Source organism: Oncorhynchus tshawytscha, linkage group LG05, assembly GCF_018296145.1.
Source record: "Oncorhynchus tshawytscha isolate Ot180627B linkage group LG05, Otsh_v2.0, whole genome shotgun sequence".
NCBI lineage: Eukaryota > Metazoa > Chordata > Actinopteri > Salmoniformes > Salmonidae > Oncorhynchus > Oncorhynchus tshawytscha.
In genome coordinates this window covers 42,094,508-42,117,840 of record NC_056433.1, presented here as the reverse complement: position 1 = coordinate 42,117,840, position 23,333 = coordinate 42,094,508, and the positions used below count along the sequence as shown (strand labels likewise).

Below are 23,333 nucleotides of genomic sequence, written 5' to 3'. Positions count from 1 at the left end.
CTGTGAACCCAAGACAAAAACAGCTTGAGCTCCAGGCCAGGTGATTACTATAGAGCGCTACTGTATTCAGGGCAGCCCAGTAATGTTTTAGTCTCCCCCTCGGCCCCTTTCCTTCCCTCCTGTCCTCCCCTACTAATTCCCCACAACCTCCCCCAATATTTTCATGTCTCCCCCTTCTCTCGCTCCCTTTCCTTCCCTCCTGCCTGTCCTCCCCTACTCAATCCCCACCACTTTTACCATATTTCAGGTCCTCCCCATGTCTGCCTCTCCCTCTTTCTGTCTCCCCCTTCTTTTCCCCCTGTTCTCTGACTCTACTAGTAGGTTTCCCATGTCCTCCCCCTTTCTCCCTCCACCTGTCTCCCATGTCTTCCTCTGTCTACTGTCTCCCCCTTTCCCTCCCTTCTCTCTGCTGTTGTCTGATCCTACCGGAGGTCCTCAGTCATCACAGCAAGCCTCTGTGCTGGAGGTCAGTGTGAGGCCTAATGTAAGGTGAATAACTTGGGGCTGAGTAGCTAAGACCCAACTAGTGTATGTACAGAGCAGTACAGGGGACTTATGTATCAAGCGTCTCAGAGTAGTAGTGCTGATCTAGGATCAGGTCCACTCTGTCCATATAATCGTATTCCTTGTGATCTAAAAGGCATAACTGATCATAAATCAGCACTCCTACTCTGAGAATCTTGATACTTATGGCCCCAGAGAACTGACATTGACTTTTGGTCCTCAGTACTGAAGCAAGCGAGTTGTTTTAACTTCCCTTTTAAGTTCTGACTGACTGGGGCAAGGATCACCAAGTAGATTCAGCCGCAGGCCAATTTTTTTCTTCAGTGGATGGTCGGGGGGACGGAACATAGTTACAAATCATTTGTAGACTGCAAATAGACCACAAGAAGCCCAAACAGATATAACATTTGACGAAAACACAATCCTTTCAAACCTTTCTTACGTTTGTATACGATCACATATCTCTATTATGCGTGGGAATACGGGAACATATTTCCAAAATTCAAATAACTTGGAGATGATTTCTCGGGGTTTTTACAATCTTTTATGTCCAACAATGAAAATTCACAACAACATAAAAAAATATATATATATTTTTGCTCAGAAAACTTGGGAGGCCAAATAAAACTACCCACTGGCCGCCAGTTGGGGAACCCTGGACTAGGACATGCCGTGTGGGACGCCTCCACATACATGCACACTGGTTGCCTCCTAAATGGCACCATATGCAAGGCACTACATAGGGAATCGGGTGCCCATTTCAGCAGACACTGATGTAATGTTGTGAAAACAGATCAAACAAATGAAACTACAAACAATGAGGCAAAAGTGGCAGTTTGATTTGAATATAGATTGTGATAGTTACAGGGAGGAATAAAGATGACAGAGCCCACATCAGACATACTGTACCCCTGTACTATAGGCCCCCTGGTGGACAGTGGTGGGAGAGCATCAGTAGTCACATCACTGTCTTTCATCCCTTGCTAACCCAGTGTGTTTGCGTATGTGTCCTGTGGATAGTGGTGTGTGTATTTCTAGCTGATTGTGCAGTGTAGGTGTGTGTATGTCCAGGGCAGCGTAGAAACGGTTACTGTCCCATTTCTGATATGATCATGCTTGACTTTAGCCCCTTTGCTCTGTTTGGTTTGGTTTTCATTTGGGTGGTCCACTCGATCCATGTGAAGTGTGTATGGCTGTTTGAACTTGTCTGTTTCTCTGTGGGGCCTGGCGTGACCTGAAACCTAATACTTAAGTACACACAATTAAGTTCACACCAGAGGTTACATGGGGAAATAGGCCCTTCCCAGAGGTGTGAATCAGTTCAACCTGTATACAAGAGCCAGAGGCTTCTCACCACTCATGGTTCAAGGTTAAGAATTTCTTTGGTTGGAAAAGAGGCGGGTCTGAGACCTGGTTGGCTGTCCCCGTGGAGATGGTGCCTTGACAAGCAGAATTATCCAATCGGATATCCTGTTCTAGGATTTGTTCTGATCAGCTGTGGTGAAAATATCCCACTGTGCATTAATGTCCAGAGTGTTTTCATAGTTTACAGTGTCAAGAGTGGGTAAAGTAACTGCCACAATAAAGGAAACACGAATGTAAAGTTGGGCCACCACGAGCCACCAAAACAGCTTCAATGCACCTTGGCATAGATTCTACACATGTCTAGAACTCTATTGGAGGGTTGCAATACCATTCTTCCACAGGAAAATCCATAATTTGCTATTTTGTCAATGGAAAACACTCAGGCACTGCTCCTGAATCTCTTGTTTGAGATATGGTGACTGAGACACAGACAAACAAACACACACAAACCCCCATATGGTCCTTTGAGACCACTCTTTCAAAGTCACTTACTAGTATGGTACATAAAATAATGGGCGACTGGGCATCTCTCTAAGCATGATGGGAGGTTAATTGCTAAATTAACTCATGAACTACACCTGTGTAGAAGCACCTGCTTTCAATCTACTTTGTAACCCTCATTTACTCTAGTGTTTCCTTTATTTTGGCAGTTACTTTCATATACAGGGCATTCCAAAAGTATTCAGACCTTTTTCCACATTTTGTTACATTACAGCCTAATACTGAAATGTATTAAATACACACAATACCCTGTAATGACAACTCAAAAACAGTTTTTTAGATATTTCTGTAAATGTATTAAATATAAAAAATGGAAATATTACATTTAAACCCTTTACTCAGTACTTTGTTGTAGCACATTTGGCAGTGATTACAGCCTCAAGTCTTTTTGGGTATGACGCTACAATCTTAGCACACCTGTATTTGGGGAGTTTCCCATTGTTCTCTGCAGATCCTCTCAAGCTCTGTCCGGTTGGATGGGGAGCGTCACTGCACAGCTATTTTCAGGTCTCTCCAGAGATGTTCGATCAGGTTCAAGTCCGGACTCTGGCTGGGCTACTCAAGGACATTCAGAGATTTCCCCAAAGCCACTCCTGCTTTGTCTTGGCTGTGTGCTTAGGGTCGTTGTCCTGTTGGAAAGTGAACCTATGCCCCAGTCTGAGGTCCTGAGTGCTCTGGAGCAGGTTTTCATTAAGGATCTTTATGTGCTCCATTCATCTTTCCCTTGATCCTAACTAGTCTCCCAGTCCTTCCACTGAAAAAAATCCCCACAGCATGATGCTGCCACCACCAAGCTTCACCGTAGGAATGGGGCCATTCCCCATTTCATAATTGGCCATTTATTTAGTTTTGGTGCATCCTTCTTCCACACGTGACGAGTGTTGACCAGCAACGTGATTACAATCTTCCCAATGTACGCTCGTGCAATGTCATGCTGTATTATGTCATGTAATTTCCACCCCCAACCGTTTTGGGACAGTATGAGGTGTCTTCAAAAAGACAAACATAATAAATAAATATGATTATGTACACTACATGACCAAAAGTATGTGGACACCTGCTTGTCGAACATCTCATTCCAAAATCATGGACATTAATATGGAGTTGATAACCCCTTTGCTGCTATAACAGCATCCACTCTTCTGGAAAGGCTTTCAAATAGATGTTGGTACATTGCTGCAGGGACTTGCTTCTATTGAGCCACGAGCATTAGTGAGGTCGGGCACTGATGTTGGGTGATTAGGCCTGTTTCGCAGTCTGCGTACCAATTCATCTCAAAGGTGTTCGATGGGGTTGAGGTCAGGGCTCTGTGCAGGCCAGTCAAGTTCTTCCACACCCATCTCGACAAACCATTTCTGTATGGACCATGCTTTGTGCGCAGGGCACTGCTGAAACAGGAAAGGGCATTTCCCAAACTGTTGCCACAAAGTCGGAAGCACAGAATTGTCTAGAATGTCATTGTCTGTTGTAGCGTTAAAATTTCCCTTCACTGGAACTAAGAGGCCTAGCCTAAACCATGAAAAACAGCACCAGGCCGTTATTCCTCCTCCACCAAACTTCACATTTGGCACTCTGCATTCGGGCAGGTAGCGTTCTGCTAGCATCCGCCAAACCCAGATTTGTCTGTCGGACTGCCAGATGGTGAAGCGTGACTCATAACTCCAGAGAATGCGTTTCCACTGCTCCAGAGTCCAATGGTGGCAAGATTTACACCACACCAGCTAACGCATGGCATTGCGCATGGTGATCTTAAGCTTGTGTGTGGCTACTCGGCCATGGAAACCCATTTCATGAAGCTCCAGACGAACAGTTCTTGTGCTGACGTTGCTTCCATAGGCAGTTTGGAACTCGGTAGTGAGTCTTGCAACCGATGACAGACGATTTTTACACGCTACAACACTCAGCGGTCCCGTTCTGTGAGCTTGCGTGGCCTACCACTTTGCGGCTGAGCCGTTGTTGCTCCTAGACGTTTCCACTTCACAATAACAGCACTTACAGTTGATCGTGGCAGCTCTAGCAGGGCAGAAATTGACGAACTGACGGTACCACTTTGAATGTCACTGAGCTCTTCAGTAAGGCCATTCTACTGTTGATGTTTGTCTTTGGAGACTGCATGACTGTGTGCTCGATTTGATACACCTGTCAGCAACGGGTGTGGCTGAAATAGCCAAATCCACTAATTTGAAGGGGTTTTCATATACTTTTGTATATATAGTGTATGTATATATTAGCCTTAAACATGATTGTTAACTACAAGTTATTTAAGGCTACAAGATATGGCATTCCTCCTAGAATCAGTACACCCATTCCCCAAAAAAGTCTAATAAAATAAATATGATTGATTTGTCAATATAATCTTAACACATTAGCCTAACTGTAAGTCTCTCTGGATAAAAGTGTCTGCTAACTGACAAATGTTTTATGTAAATTGTATTCAGAAAGTATTCACACCCACTTGACTTTTTCCTCATTTGTTGTTTTTCAGCCTTAATTTAACATGGATTAAATAAACACTTTGGATGGTGTATCAATACACAGAGTCACTACAAAGATACAGGAGTCCTTCCTAACTCAGTTGCCGGAGAGGGAGGTAACCGCTCAGGGATTTCACCATGAGTCCAATGGTGACTGTAAAACAGAGGATGGATCAACAACATTGTAGTTACTCCACAATACTAACGTAATTGACAGAGTGAAAAGCAAGAAGCCTGTAAAGAACAACAATATTCCACACAAATATTCCAAAACATAATCCTGTTTGCAAGGCACTAAAGTAATAGTGCAAAAAATATGGCAAAGCAATTCAGTGTTATGGTTGGGGCAAATCCAATACAATGTATTACTGATTACCACTCTCCATATTTTCAATTAGTGGTGGCTGCATCATGTTATGGGTATGCATGTAATCGTTAAGGACTGGGTAGTTTTTCAGGATAAACATAAATGCAATGGAGCTAAGCACGGGCAAATGTTGTACAATCCAGGTGTGGAATGCTCTTAGAGACTAACCTACAATGACTTACAGCTGTAAATGATGCCAAAGGTGTTTCTACATCTGCATTGCTTGCTGTTTGGGGTTTTAGACTGGGTTTCTCTATAAGCACTATTTTGATGGTAAAAGGGCTTATAAATCATTTTGATTGATACTAACATGTATTGTCCCAGTGTTGAATACTTATCAAATCAAGATATATTAATATTTCATTTTTCATAAATTATTTTACAAATGTTCACATTTTTCTTATTTTGTGTAGATCGTTGACAAAAATGTAAATCAAATTGATTTTAATCCCACTTTGTAACACAACAAAATGTGGAAAAAGTCAAGGGGGTGAATACTTTCTGAAGGCACTGTGTAGACCTTTTTTAAGAACCTGTAAGCTACCGTTTTTAATTTGAACTATAGTACATGGACTCGTATCTGCAGTGAGCCAACATTCTTTATTTTTCTCTTCTTTTTGTCCAGCTTCTGTGCACAGTTGTATGTGTGTTTGCGTAAATATCTCTACTCTGACTGATATCGTTGTCCCTATCAAACCAGTACAGCTGACGTACCTCCCCCTGCCTGTCTGTTAATTGGACAAGTGGTCCGACACTGAGCAGTGGCCTTTCTGTGAGGCGTCACACGCGATAGGGACCCCCTTGGCAGCCCAGGTGGCCCCTCCATTCAGACACAGCCAGGGGCCGGGTCCCACAGGGCCTCCCTGGCCCCCCACTTGTCAGTCACGAGGGCAGCTTGTCAATCACTAGGGGAGTGCTTGAGCTTCCTGTTTTAGCCCGGGTGCTGTGACACATCCTGGCAGGGGGTGACTGGTGTCAGCCTGTCAACTGGAGGGGGGCTGTTGGAGCACACACACTCTCTCCCTCTGCTCTCTAAGGCTGGTGACTCCGCAGCAGAGGCAGGGCCCTAGTTCCTGTTTTACCTCACACACCTGCAGGCTGCCGTTAGTGCAGTCGGCGCTGCCGTCTCAGAGGTCACACGTGCCATAATCCAACCTCATTAAGAGCCCTCTAAGAGCCGGGGGAAAGAACGTACAATTGCCTATCACCAGATAACTCACCGCTGAGTGTGAAGGTAGCCATTTTTCACATGCAGCCATATTTAAGACTCAAACGCACCCCTGTGACCTCAGGGTTTCAACAGCAATTAAAACCGGCTTTTCACGTCTTTAGTGCCACACTGGCTCTGGTACAGGGCTCGTGCTCCCTACTGTAACTCCCACTCTGCCAACTGACAGACCCATGCGCATGTACACACACACACACTCCACACACATCTACGCCCATCTTCAAAGAAGTGTGTGTGTGTTTGCTGTAGCTAAATGAACTAACAAATTGTAGCTAAATTAACGAATTATAGCTAATAAACTGTAGCTAAATTAGCAAATTGTAGCTAACAAACTAGCTAAATGAACTAACTGTAGTTAAGTTTTATTTTGATAGGTGGGCATGGCTGGAACATTCCAACCATTGTCTGGTCTCTGTCAGGCCCTGTCTATTGTAGATACGCCACTATAAGGTTATTTTCGATACCAAAATATTTAGCCGTAGGGACAACAACCAAAAACAGAAAGCCGTTGAGGTGAAGTGCAGACAGACTCATCTTTCTCACCCTTAATTAAACCTCTGTAGCGGGGGCCATTGTTTAACTCCAACAATTGTCATTGAATTAAAAGTGTCGTGTCTTTTGTTCTGGCGATGTGTGCTGCTGTCAGGGGTCCTGTCGTTAATGTGCCATCACCACGCCTCATATCCGCATTAGACACCGCCGCTGATGTTATTTCCTCTGTGTGTGTGTGTGTGTGTGTGTGTCTTTCTCTCTCTGTCCTACATATCCCTCAGCAGGAGAGGAAGAGTGGAAGAGCATTACAGTGCGAGACGGTCATCCAACATCTGAGAAACCTGGGGCTCAGTGATACTTATGCACACACACACACTCAAGTACATATCGTATACATATACGCACACTCGCACAGACACAAACACTTATAATTGAGAGACCTACGTCCCGTTTCCTTGCAGTTGCCTAATAGGAATGGAGATTTTTTTAGATGTTTTATTGCGTCACTACAGTTGGATTCAGATGTTTTATTTCAAATTAAAAAGCTGAAAGAGTTACCTCTACCTTTTCTGTGAATGAGCAGTGTTTGCTTTTTGGATTTGGGTGTGGCACTCTCGTGAGTAACATGTCCTGGAGCCTGCAAGGCTTCAGTGAATGGGTGTTGGCCAGGCAGATAGTATGACAGACAGGAAAGGATCATCCCGGGGTCACCACAACAATTATCACTTAGTGTCCACAAGGTAGAGAGGGTCACAGTGCCTTCAGAAAGTATTCACACCTCTTGACTTTTTCAAGATGTTGTTGTGTTACAACCTGAATTTAAAATGGATTAAATTGAGATCGTTTTTTGTCATTGGCCTACACACAATACCCCATAATGTCAAATTGGAATTATGTTTTTATTTTATTTATGTACAAATTAATAAACAATGAAAAGCTGAAATATCTTCAGTTGGTAAGAATTCAACTTTGTCATGGCAAGCCTAAATAAATTGAGGAGTGAAAATTTGCTTAACCAGTCACATAATAAATTGCATGGACTCTTCTTGTATGCAATAATAGTGTTTAGCATAATTTTTAACAACTAACTTGACAGAGCTTGAAGAGTTTTAAAAATAATCATGTGAAAATATTGAACAATCCAGGTGTGCAAAGTTCTTAGACTTACCCAGAAAGACTCTGATTCTAACATGTTGACTCAGGGTGTTGAATAGTTATCTAATCAAGATATATTACCTTGCAAAGTAAAAACAATATAAAAAATTTAAATTAAATGCATTTTAATCCCACTTTGTAACACAACAAAATGTGGAAAAGTAAAGGGGTGTGAATAGTTTCTGAAGGTACTGTAGCATTATTCTCTCTCTCTCTTTCTGACACACACAGTTCTCTCTTTCTCACACACATACACATACCCTTACAGCCCTTCTCCTCTCTCTCTCTCTCTCTCTGGCACATACACAGACAACAACAACATCCCTCCCCCCGTCTCTCTTATGTACACACTAACACACACTAGTGATATGTCCACTGAGGTGACATTTCCGGGCGGGGGGGGACAGAGGATGACACCCGTGTCCACCCCTGCTTGAGAGGAAGTGGATATCAGAACACAACAGGAAAGACCGAAAAGAAAAACAAGCTGACATCTTTTTGGACATTAAATCACTTCCTTTAGGGCCCTGCGACTGACCCCTTAAGCAGGTTTACCGCCGAGCATCCTCTTGCTGGGCTGGGGATCGATCGTTGTGTGTGTGCTGTCTTAGTCTTTCTTTTTTGGGGGGGGTAGATCAGCTTCAATATTGCAAATAGATTGTGGCTTCTATCAGTGTTATTGTCTGCATCATTTCCAATTCTCCATATATTTTCTCCATATATTTTAAATATATTGTAAATATATATATAGAATGTTAAATATATATATTTTTACATATACACTGCTTTCGGAAAGTATTCAGACGCCTGGACTTTTTCCACATTTTATTGCGTTACAGCCTTAATTCTAAAATTGATCAAATATTTTTTTTTTCCTCCTCAATCTACACATAATACCCAATAATGACAGCGAAACAGGTTTTTGGAAATTATACCTTATTTACATCTTGAAAAACAGGTTTTTGCTTTGTCATTATGGGGTATTGTGTGTAGATTGAATTTAATCCATTTTAGAATAAGGCTGTCTGAATACGTTCTGAATTCACTGTATTTTCCTTCTTTATTACCCTACCACCCCTCCACTAATTGGAGTAAACTAATAGACAACAATACTTCCAGTTTATACATACTACATACATTTCACTGGAATTATTTTTTGCATGATCTTGTTTTTAGTCCCAGCCTTCAGCTCCCCTTAACCCCTCCCATCTATCTCTGAAGACCATCCAGTTTTGATTTCTAGTTGCCGTATATTTTTCTACTCTGCTGTGATGTTTCAAAAAAGTGATTCTATTCTCATAGTTTCTACATAGTTTCTACATCAACATGTTTGCTAAGATATTATTATATTGTTGATCGATTGACTATGACTTTTCAAAACACCCAGCAGTGCTATTTACAGAGTTAGCTCCAAGTAATTATTGCAATTGTTCAGCCATTCTTGAACTTGCGAACAAAAACAAGTTACCAAAACAAGATCTAATGATTCTGTCTCTTCGCAGTAACATCTGCAGAGCTGGGATGGTTGTATTCCCCATATATATAACATTCTATTGGTGGCAAGAATTTTGTATAACAATTTAAATTGAAAGACTTAGAAGTTTTTAATCCAACGTCGTTTTGTATATCAGTTCATAAACCATGTGACATGGAATCGGTACATCAAAAATATCCTCCCAACTATTTTGCGACCTGTGTGGCTCAGCTGTACATTTTTTTGTCCTTAAATTAAACTAGTACAATTTTTGTATGTATCACAATTTTCTTTATCCAATTTTGGTCTTTAATGCAGGGCCAACAGACAAGTTCCTTACCTTTCCTCCATTTTTGGGGTAATGCTGCAATCAGTTGCATGTTTGACAAAACTCCATCAGTCCTATTTATAATATCATTTACAAAGATTATACTGTTTAAAAAAATTAATTTAATAAAAAGTATTTTTTTAATCAATTACTATATTTGAGTTGAACCATAATATTTGTTTAGGCTTTTCTTGTGGATTAAACTCAAATTGCAATCAGCTTTCTATTGCTTGTTAAAAAAGAGATATTTTGGAGATTGTTTCATTTTCAAATAACGTCAGAGGAAATCTGAATGATAGGAAAAAGACCATTCTTGAACATGGCATTCTTACTATTCTGCTAGAGAGAGAAAAAAAAAATATTTAAGTTGTATTTTTTGGGGGGGATCCAATAAAAAAATATGGTGCACACATAATTTGGTTTTAATCCAGAGAGGTTAGGATAATGATCTAGATCCTCTATGAAGCTGTGCAGGGATCCAAATAGTGGATTTATAAGAAAACAATAGTCAGCGTACAATGACACCTTTGTTTTTAAGCCCTGGATTTCTAGCCCCTTGATATTATTTTTGGATCTGAGTTTAATAGCTAACATGGTCATAATAAATGCATATGCCGATAGTGGACAACCTTGTTTTACTCCTGGTGACAATTTAATACTTTCTGAGAAGTAGACATTATTTACTATACATAACTTTTAACTCATTGTATAAGAGATTCTCCAAAATTAAAATAGTCCACGCATTTGTATATAAATTCCAGTCGTATTTTATCAAAGGCGTTTTTAAAGTCAGCTATGAATACCAGGCCTAGTTTCACAGATTTTTCATAATCTTCTATTGTATTATTATCTCCAATGTATCATCCATGTCAAAAAATAATAATTAAACAACTGTCTGATTAGGATGAATAATATCCAACAATACCTTTTTAATTCTATGCGCTGTGCATTTTGTTAGAATTTTGGCATCACTTCACTGAAGTGTAAGGAGTCTCCAGTTTTTTAGGTGGACTGGATCTTTATATTTACCATCTTGGTCCTGTTTCAGTAATAGTGAAATCAGACCTTCTTGCTCAGTATCTGATAGTTTACCATTTTTATTGAAGTCGTTAAAACATGTTATTAACGGAACTTTGACAAACATCGAAAAATATTTGATGAACCTCAACTGGTATGCCATACATCCCTGGAGTTCTCCCAGATTTGAAGGCATTAATTGCATTTAGAAGTTCCTCCTCTGTATTTAGGCCTTCACATGAGTATTTCTGTATAGCTGTTAATTTTACACTATTAATAGAAAAAAATCCTTACAATTAACCTCTGTTAGTGGAAATGAATGAGACTGAAATGAAAACAAATGGTCAAGGTACTTAGCCTCTCCTTTCATAATATCGTTTGGTGAATCATGAATGACCGTCATTTCTAACAAGTTTCTGTAAATAATTTTTGGTAGCATTTCTATGTTGAAGATAAAAAAATATTTGGTGAATTCTTTTCCCTTATTCCATCCAGTTCGCTTTATTTTTACAATATATAGATCTTTCTTTAATAAGTTCCTCTGTTTCTGTTAGTTTTTATTGCTATCTGTCTGTACTGTTAGTTCCTCTATTTCCTTTTTTAGGATGAACTCTTTTTGACCTAATTTGTGTTTGTTTTAAAGATTAATATTGAATTGTATGTCCTCTAAAGGCACATTTAAAAGTGTCCCATACAATAAGGGGATTTGCTGTACCTATGTTATGTAGGAAAAAGTTGTACATTCTTCTGTCTTGGTTAGAACAAGTTGGTATCCAGTAGGCTTTGAGATTAAATGTCCAATATCCTAGTCCTTGTGGAAATTCTGTAATGTGTAAACCAATTATTTGATGGTCCGACCACATTCTGTCCCCTATCAACACTCTTTAAACTTTTGGTACCAGCGAAAACCAGATAAGAAAGTAGTCAAGATGACTAGCTCAAGTGAGCCTCCGTCATGTATATCTCACTAGGTCAGGATATATAAACCTCCGTACATCCAATAGTTCCATTATATCCATAATATTCGTAATTTCCTTAACTTCTTATGGCTGGGGGCAGTATTGAGTAGCTTGGATGAATAAGGTGCCCAGAGTAAACTGCCTGCTACTCAGTCCCAGAAGCTAAGATATGCATATTATTAGTAGATTTGGATAGAAAACACTCTGACGTTTCTAAAACTGTTTGAATGATGTCTGTGAATATAACAGAACTCATGTGGCAGGCAAAAACCTGAGAAAAAATCCAACCAGGAAGTGGGAAATCTGAGGTTTGTAGGTTTTCAACTCATTGCCTATCGAAGATACAGTGGGATATTGGTCATATCCTAAGGCTTCCACTAGATGTCAACAGTCTTTAGAACCTTGTTTGAGGCTTCTACTGTGAAGTGGGGGCGAATGAGAGGGGAATGAGTCAGAGGTCTGCCAGAGATCCACGAGCTCAGTCTCGCGCACTCACGTGATAGTTAACTCTGTTCCATTGCATTTCTACAGACAAAGGAATTCTCCAGGTTGGAACATTATTGAATATTTATGTTAAAAACATCCTAAAGATTGATTCTATACTTCGTTTGACATGTTTCTACGACCTGTAATATAACTTTTCGACTTTTCGTCCGTACTTTCTGCTGGATTTGTTTACCAAACGCGCTACCAAAAGGAGGTATTTGGACATAAATAATTAACTTTATCGAACAAATCAAACATTTATTGTGGAACTGGGATTCCTGGGAGTGCATTCTGATGAAGATCATCAAACGTATGTGAATATTTATAATGCTATTTCTGACTTCTTTTGACTACACACACAACATGGGGGATATCTGTTTGGCTTGTTTTGGTCTCTGAGCGCCATACTCAGATTATAGCATGGTTTGCTTTTTCGGTAAAGCGTTTTTTAAATCTGACACAGCGGTTGCATTAAGGAGAAGTTTATCTAAAGTTCCATGTATAACACTTGTATTTTCATCAACATTTATGATGAGTATTTCTGTAAATTCATGTGGCTCTCTGCAAAATCACCGGATGTTTTGGAACTACTGAACATAACGCGCCAATGTACACTGAGATTGTTTTATATAAATATGAACTTTATCGAACAAAACATACATGTGTTGTGTAACATGAAGTCCTATGAGTGTCATCTGCTGAAGATCATCAAAGGTTAGTGATTCATTTACAGTGCCTTGCGAAAGTATTCGGCCCCCTTGACTTTGCGACCTTTTGCCACATTTCAGGCTTCAAACATAAAGATATAAAACTGTATTTTTTTTGTGAAGAATCAACAACAAGTGGGACACAATCATGAAGTGGAACGACATTTATTGGATAATTCAAACTTTTTAACAAATCAAAAACTGAAAAATTGGGCGTGGAAAATTATTCAGCCCCTTTACTTTCAGTGCAGCAAACTCTCTCCAGAAGTTCAGTGAGGATCTCTGAATGATCCAATGTTGACCTAAATGACTAATGATGATAAATACAATCCACCTGTGTGTAATCAAGTCTCCGTATAAATGCACCTGCACTGTGATAGTCTCAGAGGTCCGTTAAAAGCGCAGAGAGCATCATGAAGAACAAGGAACACACCAGGCAGGTCCGAGATACTGCTGTGAAGAAGTTTAAAGCCGGATTTGGAAACAAAAAGATTTCCCAAGCTTTAAACATCCGGGTTGGAACATTATTGAATATTTATGTTAAAAACATCCTAAAGATTGATTCTATACTTCGTTTGACATGTTTCTACGACCTGTAATATAACTTTTTTGACTTTTCGTCCGTACTTTCTGCTGGATTTGTTTACCAAACGCGCTACCAAAAGGAGGTATTTGGACATAAATAATTTACTTTATCGAACAAATCAAACATTTATTGTGGGGAAAAAAACAAAAGATTTGGCCTACCGAGTGGCGCAGCAGTCTATTTAACTAGGCAAGTCAGTTATGAAAAAATTGTTATTTACAATGACGGCCTACCAGATAATGATTGTTCTGAATTATCACAGATTAAAGGCGCATCTCCTCTGAGAACTAAGGAAGTAGCATGAGGCCCCAGAGGGGTAAGAATAAAACAGTGCGAAACAACTAGGGGAATTTAAACATTTTATATATATATATTTTTAGGGGTAAATCAGCTTTAATATTGCAGCGTCCATCATTATGTGTCTGCATTATTTCCAATACCCCATATATTTTTTGGTAAATATATATACAGTACCAGTCAAAAGTTTGGACACACCTACTCATTCAAGGGTTTTTCTTAATTTTTTACTATTTTCTACATTGTAGAATAATAGTGAAGACATGAAAGCTATGAAATAACACATATGGAATCATGTAGTAACCAAAAACATTTTAAACAAATCAAAATATATTTTCGATTTTAAATTCTTCCAAGTAGCCACCCTTTGCCTTGATGACAGCTTTGCAACTCTTGGCATTCTCTCAACCAGCTTCATTAGGAATGCTTTTCCAACATACTTGAAGGAGTTCCCACATATGCTGAGCACTTGTTGGCTTCTTTTCCTTCACTCTACTCAGTCCAACTCATCCCAAACCATCTCAATTGGGTTGAGGTCGGGTGATTGTGGAGGCCAGGTCATCTGATGCAGCACTCCATCACTCCTTGATCAAGTAGCCCTTACACAGCCTGGATGTGTGTTTTGGGTCATTGTCCTATTGAAAAACAAATGATAGTCCCACTAAGTGCAAACCAGATGGGATGGCGTATCGCTGCAGAATCCTGTGGTAGCCATGCTGGTTAAGTGTGCCTTGAATTTTCAATAAATCACAGACGGTGTCACCAGCAAAGCACCATCACACTTCCTTCTCCGTGCTTCACGGTGGGAACTACACATGCGCTGACCATCCGTTCACCTACTCTGCGCCTCACAAAGACACGGCGGTTGGAACCAAAAATCTCAACCTTGGACTCATCAGACCCAAGGACAGATTTCCAGCTGATTTCCAGACGTTTTTGCGGCTGCACTTGAAGAAACTTTTAAAGTTCTTGAAATGTCCGAATTGACTGACCTTCATGTCTTATAGTAATGATGGACTGTCATTTCTCTTTGCTTATTTGAGCTGTTCTTCCCATAATATGGACTTAGTCTTTTACCAAATAGGGCTATCTTCTGTATACCACCCCTACCTTGTCACAACACAACTGATTGGCTCAAACGCAAGAAAGAAAGAATTTCCACAAATGAAATTTTAACAACCTCAACCTCACTACCTCATGATGCTGGTTGAGAGAATGCCAAGCCTTTGCAAAGCTGTCATCAAGGCAAGGGGTGGCCACTTTGAAGAATATCAAATATATTTTTGTTTGTTTAACACTTTTTTGATTCCCATACGTGTTATTTCATAGTTTTGGTGTCTTCACTATTATTCTGCCATGTAGAAAATAGTACAAATAAAGAAAAACCCTTGAATGAGTTGGTGTGTCTGGGAAAGGGTACCAAAACATTTCTGCAGCATTGAAGTCCCCAAGAACACAGTCGCCTCCATCATTCTTAAATGGAAGAAGTTTGGAACAGCCAAGAGTCTTCCTAGAGCTGGCCTCCCGGCCAAACTGAACAATCAGGAGAGAAGGGCCTTGGTCAGGGAGGTGACCAAGAATCCGATGGTGACCCTGACAGAGCTCCAGAGTTCCTCAGTGGAGATTGGAGAACATTGCAGAAGGGCAACCATCTTTGCAGCACTCCACCAATCAGGCCTTTTTGGTAGAGTGGCCACTCCTCAGTAAAAGTCAAATGACAGCCCGCTTGGAGTTTAACAAAAGGACAGACCATGAGAAACAAGATTCTCTGGTCTGATGAAACCAATTATTAACTGTTTGACCTGAATGCCAAGCGTCACATCTGGAGGAAATCTGGCACCATCCCTATGGTGAAGCATGGTGGAGGAAGCATCCTGCTGTGGGGATGTTTTTCAGCGGCAGGGACTGGGAGACTAGTCAGGACTGAGGACTTTGTTAGATACTACTGCACTGTTGGAGCTAGGAACACACGCATTTTGCTACACCCGCAATAACATCTGTTAAGTATGTGTATGTGACCTATACAATTTGATTTGTAAGGCAAATGGAGCAAAAGTACAGAGATTTCCTTGATGAAAACCTGCTCCAGATTTCTCAAGACCTCAGATTAGGGCGAAGGTTTACTTTCCAACAGGACAACGACACTAAAGACACAGTCAAGACAATGCAGGAGTGGCTTCGGAACAAGTCTCTGAATGTCCTTGAGTGGCCCAGCCAGAGCCCGGACTTGAACTCGATCGGACATCTCTGGAGAGACCTAAAAATAGCTGTGACGCTCCCCATCCACCTGACAGAGCTTGAGAGGATCTGCAGAGAAGAATGGGAGAAACTCCCCAAATACAGGTGTGCCAAGCTTGTAGCGTCATCCAAGAAGACTTGAGGCTGTAATCACTGCCACAGGTGCTTCAGCAAAGTATTGAGTAAAGGGTCTGAATACTGTGATACATAAAGTAGACCAGTTTAATTTAAGGACAGAAAAATTAACAGCTGAGCCACGCAGGTCGCAAAATAGTTGCGATTTTCCACACCAATTCCATGTCACATGGTTTATGAACTGATATACAAAACAACATCAGATTCAAGTTTTTCAATTTAAATTATTATACAAAATTCTTGCAACCAATAGAATGTTATATATATGGGGTATCCCCCATATCCCAGCTCTGCAGATTTTGCTGCGAAGAGTAAGAATCATTAGATCTTGTTTTGGTAGCTTGTTTTCGGTCGCAAGTTCAGGAGTGGCTGAACAATTGCAATAATTGCTTAGAGTTAACTCTGCAAATAGCACTGCTGAGTGTTTTGAAAAGTCATAGTCAATCGATCAATAATATAATAATACCATAGCAAACGTGTGTATCTTTAATTTACAATTTGTAGAAACTATGAGAATAAAAAGCATCAGAACTTTTTTGAAACATCACAGCATAGTAGAAAAATATACGGTAGCTAGAAATCAAAACTGGATGGTCTTCAGAGATAGATGGGAGGGTTTAAGGGGAGCTGAAGGCTGGGACTAAAAACAAGATCATGCAAAATATAATTCCCGTGAAATGTATGTAGTATGTATAAGCTGGAAGTGCAAGCCTAAGTATTGTTGTCTATTAGTTTACTCCAATTAGGGGAGGGGTGGTAGGGTAATAAAGAAGGAAAATACAGTGAATTCAGAAAGTATTCAGACAATCTTATTTTAAAATAAATTTAATTCCTCATCAATATACACAATACCCCATAATGACAAAGCAAAAACATGTTTCTCGAAATGTAAACAAGATATTTATGTTTAAATTTTTTTATACATTTGCAAAAAATTCAACACAATTGTTTTTGCTTTGTCACAATTTTCTTCATCAAATATTGGTCTTTAATGCAGGGCTGGCAGACAAGTTCTTTGCTTTCCCCGCTTCCACTTGTCTCTTCCATTTTTGCGGTAATGCTGCAATTAGTTTGTTGTAATTTTGGGTAGAGCAGGCATTTCCATATATTTTTGTTAGCTGGATGTCTGACATAACTCCACTGGTCCTATTTATGATATAATTTACAAAGATTATACGTTTTTTTAAACATTTAAATATATACACTACCGTTCAAAAGATTGGGGTCACTTAGAAATGTCCTTGTTTTTGAAAAAAATATCAGCAACCATCACACCTGTGTTCCAATGGCACGTTGTGTTAGCTAATCCAAGTTGCTAGCCTTCTAGGCAGAGTAGCAAAGAAAAAGCCATATCTCAGACTGGCAAATAAAAATATAAGCCTAAAATGGGCAAAATATCACAGACACTGGACAGAGTAACTCTGCTTAGCAGGCCATCATTCCGGAATCGCCTCTTCACTGTTGACGTTGAGACTGGTGTTTTGCGGGTACTATTTAATGAAGCTGCCAGTTGAGTACTTGTGAGGCGTCTGTTTCTCAAACTAGACACTCTAATGTACTTGTCCTCTTGCTCAGTTGTCCACCGGGGCCTCCTACTCCTCTTTCTATTCTGGTTAGATCCAGTTTGCGCTGTTCTGTAAAGGGAGTAGTACACAGCGTTGTACAAGATCTTCAGTTTCTTGGCAATTTCTCGCATGGTATAGCCTTCATTTCTCAGAACAAGAATAGACTGCCGAGTTTCAGAAGAAAGTTATTTGTTTCTGGCCATTTTGAGCCTGTAATCGAACCTACAAATGTGGATGTTCCAGATACTCAACTAGTCTAAAGAAGGCCAGTTGTATTGCTTCTTTAATTATAAACTTGGATTAGCTAACACAACGTGCCATTGGAACACAGAAGTGATGGTTGATGGTTGCTGATAATGGGCCTATGTACGCCTATGTACATATTCCATAAAAAATCTGCAATAGTAATTTACAACATGAACAATGTCTACACTGTATTTCTGATCAATTTGATGTTATTTTAATGGACAAAACATGTGCTTTTCTTTAAAAAGCAAGGAAATGTCTAAGTGACCCCAAAATTTTGAACAGTAGTGTATGTTTTTTTTTAATCAATTAGTATATTTAAGTTTAAACACAATATTTGTTGTATTATTTGTTATGTTTATTCCTGGTGGATTAAACTGAAATTGCAACCAACTTTCAATGGCTTGTTTAAAAAACAGCAATATTTTGGAGATTATTTAATTTTCAAATAACCAAAGGGAGAGGTTGTAATCTGATTAAAGGGAAGGCCATTCTTGAACAGGAGATTTTTACTAATCTGCTAAAGAAACAGTTTGGGTTTAAGTATAATTTTTTTATGACAGACGTCTTTAGTGAGAGGTTTAATGCTTTAATATTTATTCATTTCTGCCCTCCGAAATCATATTAATTAAATACGGTTGGGTTGGAGTCATTAACTCGTTTTTCAACCACTCCACAAATGTCTTGTTAACAGCTCCAGTTCGGAGCTGCCAGAGTCGCCCTCCAGTCCGGAGCAGCCAGAGTCGCCCTCCAGTCCGGTGCAGCCAGAGTCGCCCTCCAGTCCGGAGCAGCCAGAGTCGCCCTCCAGTCCGGAGCTGCCAGAGTCGCCCTCCAGTCCGGAGCTGCCGCGGAGCTGCCAGAGTCGCCCTCCAGTCCGGAGCTGCCCTCCAGTCCGGAGCTGCCAGAGTCGCCCTCCAGTCCGGAGCTGCCAGAGTCGCCCTCCAGTCCGGAGCTGCCAGAGTCGCCCTCCAGTCCGGAGCTGCCAGAGTCGCCCTCCAGTCCGGGGTTCTGCCAGATTCGCCCTCCAGCCCGGAGCTCCCAGAGTCGCCCTCCAGTCCGGGGGGCTCCCAGAGTCACCCTCCAGCCCGGAGCTCCCAGAGCCGCCCTCCAGCCCGGGGCCCGCTACGAGGGTCCCCCGTCCTGGGTCGGCGGCGAGGGTCCCCGCTCTAGAGGCCCCAAGTGGGCCAAGCCTGAGGTGGAGCGGCGTCCACGTCCCGCACCAGAGCTGTCACCGCGGATAGATGCCCACCCAGACCCTCCCCTATAGGTTTAGGTTTTGCGGCCAGAGTCCGCACCTTTGGGGTGGGGGGGGTACTGTCATGCCTTAGAGATCCTTTTTATGTCTCTATTTTGGTTTGGTCAGGATGTGAGTTGGAGTGGGTATTCTATGTTTTGTGTTCTATGTTTTCTATTTCTTTGTGTTTGGCCGGGTATGGTTCTCAATCAGAGACAGCTGTCTATCGTTGTCTCTGATTGGGAACCATACTTTTTTCCCACCTGTGTTTGTGGGAAGTTGACTCTGTTTGAGCACTTTGCTTTTGAGCTTCACGGTTTGTTTTTGTAGTGTTTAGTGTTTTGTTTGGTGTCATTTTGATTAAATTAATGAAAATGTATGCTCACTACGCTGCACCTTGGTCCTTACTTTTGAACAACCGTGGCAATATCCACAGTAAAACGCGTCTTATATCAACATAAACTGAAAGGCCGCTCAGCAAGGAAGAAGCCACTGCTCCAAAACCATAAAAAAGCCAGACCACAGTTTGCAACTGCACATGGGGACAAAGATTTCTTGAAGAAATGTCCTCTGGTCTGATGGAACAGTAAAAACCCAAGTTAAACAATTTAAAGCAATGTTACCACATACTAATTGAGTGTATGTAAAATTTGGCTCTATGAGAAAAAGCGTCGCCCTCCTGAGACGTCTTTCAACGTCTTGTGCTCACTGACCTGCCTTTGATCTTTATCTGAGGAAAAGGCAACAGTGAAAGAGACAAGTTTGCCTAAGTCCTTATCGGTGACTTGAGCAGGAACAACGTTGCCATTTCAAACAGAGCTAGAGAAACGGAAGATCAAGTGCCAGACACATTGCCTGACATCATGACAACCCTAGACCATTCACCTTTGTAGTATATTGTAAGTGTTTATCATATCAGACATTGTATTGCACATTGTTTTTCTCAATGGAAACTCCATTTATTAATAAATGTCATGAAAGCGTATTTGAGTACAACCGAGCAAGTTGTCAACTCACACACATTGACAAACACAGCTCTCTCTTCGTAGCATCGGTCTATACATTGTTGCCGTCCCCCCAAACACCCAGCCGTCAAAAATATGACTTCCTTCCCGTGGGCATTTTCCTGTTTATGTGTGGGTCAGGAGAGAGAGATAGTGTCTTCCAGTCCCTTCTGACCTAACCTTAAGGTCAGCACGTCTTGCATACATGTAATCATCACAAGTACACACAAAGACGCCCTCTGTCCCAAAACAAAGACATTGAAGGAAACTCACATAATGTTTATTTTCTGGTTTACCATATTATACCAGACGAGGCTGGGATTGTCAGCGAAACACCAAAATGTCTCAATTGCATGCATAAGCTATTGTACTGTAAAAGGTTGTTTGTTTTATTCCTGCTGATTTCCCTAAAAGAGTGCTGTGAATGTTTAATTTAAAAGCTCCTGTTTCCGCACAGTACAACACTACTGGGTTGGAGCGTGTGCGTGCGTGCGTGCGTAGAAAGTAGCTCGCCACTCCCAACCTCAGAGAAGATGTTCCCCTGCTATATTTATTATTTATGACTTTACCAATTCAAATGGACATTTATATCATCCACTGTGTTACTGGTGTCTGGCTTGGCTTCTTGGGTTAGACTGAGGGAAAATTCTGATCTTGGTAATGTAGAGGAAGCACTTGATGTGTTATGGAGCTTTTTTACTCTATGAATGGAAGGTTTCATTCTTCCCTTCTGTTAGCTATGATTGTGATACTCCCTCTGAATAATACAGGAAGATTCAGAGGCATGTCTGTCTATAGCAGCCAATCACCTGAGACTTTGCTGCTCTCGCTCAATCATGAACTGGCACTCAGGATTTCATAATATTAACACAGTAAGAAAAGATGGAGAGAAAGCAGGGAGCACTAATGACAGCCTGCAGGTGTGTGCATGTGTATGCGTGCGTGCGTGTCACCACGTGCGTGCGTATGTGTGGGCCCAAACATGAGTGTGTGTTTATGTGGACAGAGAGAGGTACAGACAAACCTTCATTTTTTTGTGCCTAGTGCACACATAAAAACGTTTCAGATGTTCAAATCAAAGAACTATTGCGCAGGAAAAATGTCGACGGTTGGGTGCATCACAAATTCTGGCCCACTGGACAGCAACATAATAAACTAATGCCCTGATCATTGGGAACAAGGTCAGAATGACTGCTAAGGTTTGATCCATAAATGAAATAATTACATTTGTAACCTAGCCTAAAAAACTAACAATACATATGTCCAAGATGCCTGATTAACTTGACATCAATAGAGTAGCCACATACATCCCACAGTCCCTGGTGCAGACATTCAGAAATAGAAAGATGGTATTTAGTATTTAGTTTAAAAACTCTGACAAATGCCAAACGAACAAGAAACGCTTTTCAATGAGAAAACAGAAATCCACTTTCAAAAATAAAAAATCTACAATATTCATTTTAAGGAGAACAAAAACTAGTTAGCCTATATTTGAACACCACCACAGCAGCTTCGCTATTTGGCATCTTCCCAATTAAATAGCCTAGTTTTGTTGTTTGGCATCTTAAAGAGAACTAAGGGCATATTACTCTCAGCCCACCTCTTCCAATGCATTGTGGAAAAGTGTGCATCGAATTCTACTAGATGACGAGATGAGCTGAAAATTCACATACTATTAAAAAAAAAACGCACACTGAGAATGCGGCAGGGGAGCCTAGTGGTTAGAGCGTTGGTCTAGGAACCGGAAGGTTGCAAGTTCAAACCCCCGAGCTGACAAGGTACAAATCTGTCGTTCTGCCCCTGAACAGGCAGTTAACCCACTGTTCCTAGGCCGTCATTGAAAATAAGAATTTGTTCTTAACTGACTTGCCTAGTTAAATAAAGGTAACATTTTTTAAATAATTTTTTAAATAATAAAAATGTGCGATGGCATTGTTTCCTGCTATTCGTTGATTTCTACAGTTGAAGTCGGAAGTTTACATACACCTTAGCCAAATACATTTAAACTCAGTTTTTCACAATTCCTGACATTCAATCCTAGTAAAAATTCCCTGTCTTAGGTCAGTTAGGATCACCACTTTATTTTAAGAATGTGAAATGTCAGAATAATAGTAGAGAGAATTATTTATTTCAGCTTTTATTTATTTCATCACATTCCCAGTGGGTCAGAAGTTTTCATACACTCAATTAGTATTTGGTAGCATTGCCTTTAAATTGTTTAACTTGGGTCAAACATTTTGGGTAACCTTCCACAAGCTTCCCACAATAAGTTGGGTGAATTTCGGCCCATTCCACCTGACAGAGCTGGTGTAACTGAGTCAGGTTTGTAGGCCTCTTTGCTTGCATACGCTTTTTCAGTTCTGCCCACACATTTTCTATAGGATGAGTTCAGGGCTTTGTGATGGCCACTCCAATACCTTGACTTTGTTGTCCTTAAGCCATTTTGCCACAACTTTGGAAGTATGCTTGGGGTCATTGTCCATTTGGAAGACCTATTTGCGACCAAGCTTTGACTGATGCCTTGAGATGTTGCTTCAATATATCCACATAATTTTCCGTTCTCGTGATGCCATCTATTTTCTGAAATGCACCAGTCCCTCCTGCAGCAAAGCACCCCCACAACATGATGCTTCCACCCCCGTGCTTCACATTTGGGATGGCATTCTTCGGCTTGCAAGCCTCCCCCTTTTTCCTCCAAACATAACAATGGTCATTATGGCCAAACAGTTCTATTTTTGTTTCATCAGACCAGAGGACATTTCTTCAAGAAGTACGGTCTTTGTCCCCATGTGCAGTTGCAAACCGTAGTATGGCTTTTTTATGGCAGTTTTGGAGCAGTGGCTTCTTCGTGACTGAATGGCCTTTCAGGTTATGTCGATATAGGACTCGTTTTACTGTGGATATAGATACGTTTGAACCTGTTTCCTCCAGCATCTTCACAAGGTCCTTTGCTGTTGTTCTGGGATTGATT

The 23,333-nt window shown here is 40.7% G+C and overlaps 1 protein-coding gene across 8 annotated transcripts in view; it reads left to right on the top strand.

The window, feature by feature from the left end:
- Window positions 1-23,333, top strand: part of LOC112234280 (adhesion G-protein coupled receptor D2) — a 158,060-nt gene that overhangs the window by 123,825 nt on the left and 10,902 nt on the right. For 2 of the 8 annotated variants that reach the window (XM_024402342.2, XM_024402336.2), the window contains one exon: window positions 7,213-7,483. The exons of 2 other annotated variants lie outside the window; for them this stretch is intronic. In XM_024402342.2, coding sequence (XP_024258110.1) covers window positions 7,213-7,362 — 150 coding nt within the window. In that variant the 3' untranslated portion in view covers window positions 7,363-7,483. Of the gene's footprint in view, window positions 1-7,212; window positions 7,487-18,818; window positions 18,859-23,333 lie in introns of those variants that run through there. 4 more of the 8 variants (XM_042321909.1, XM_024402338.2, XM_042321910.1 and 1 more) reach the window with 4 other exon arrangements.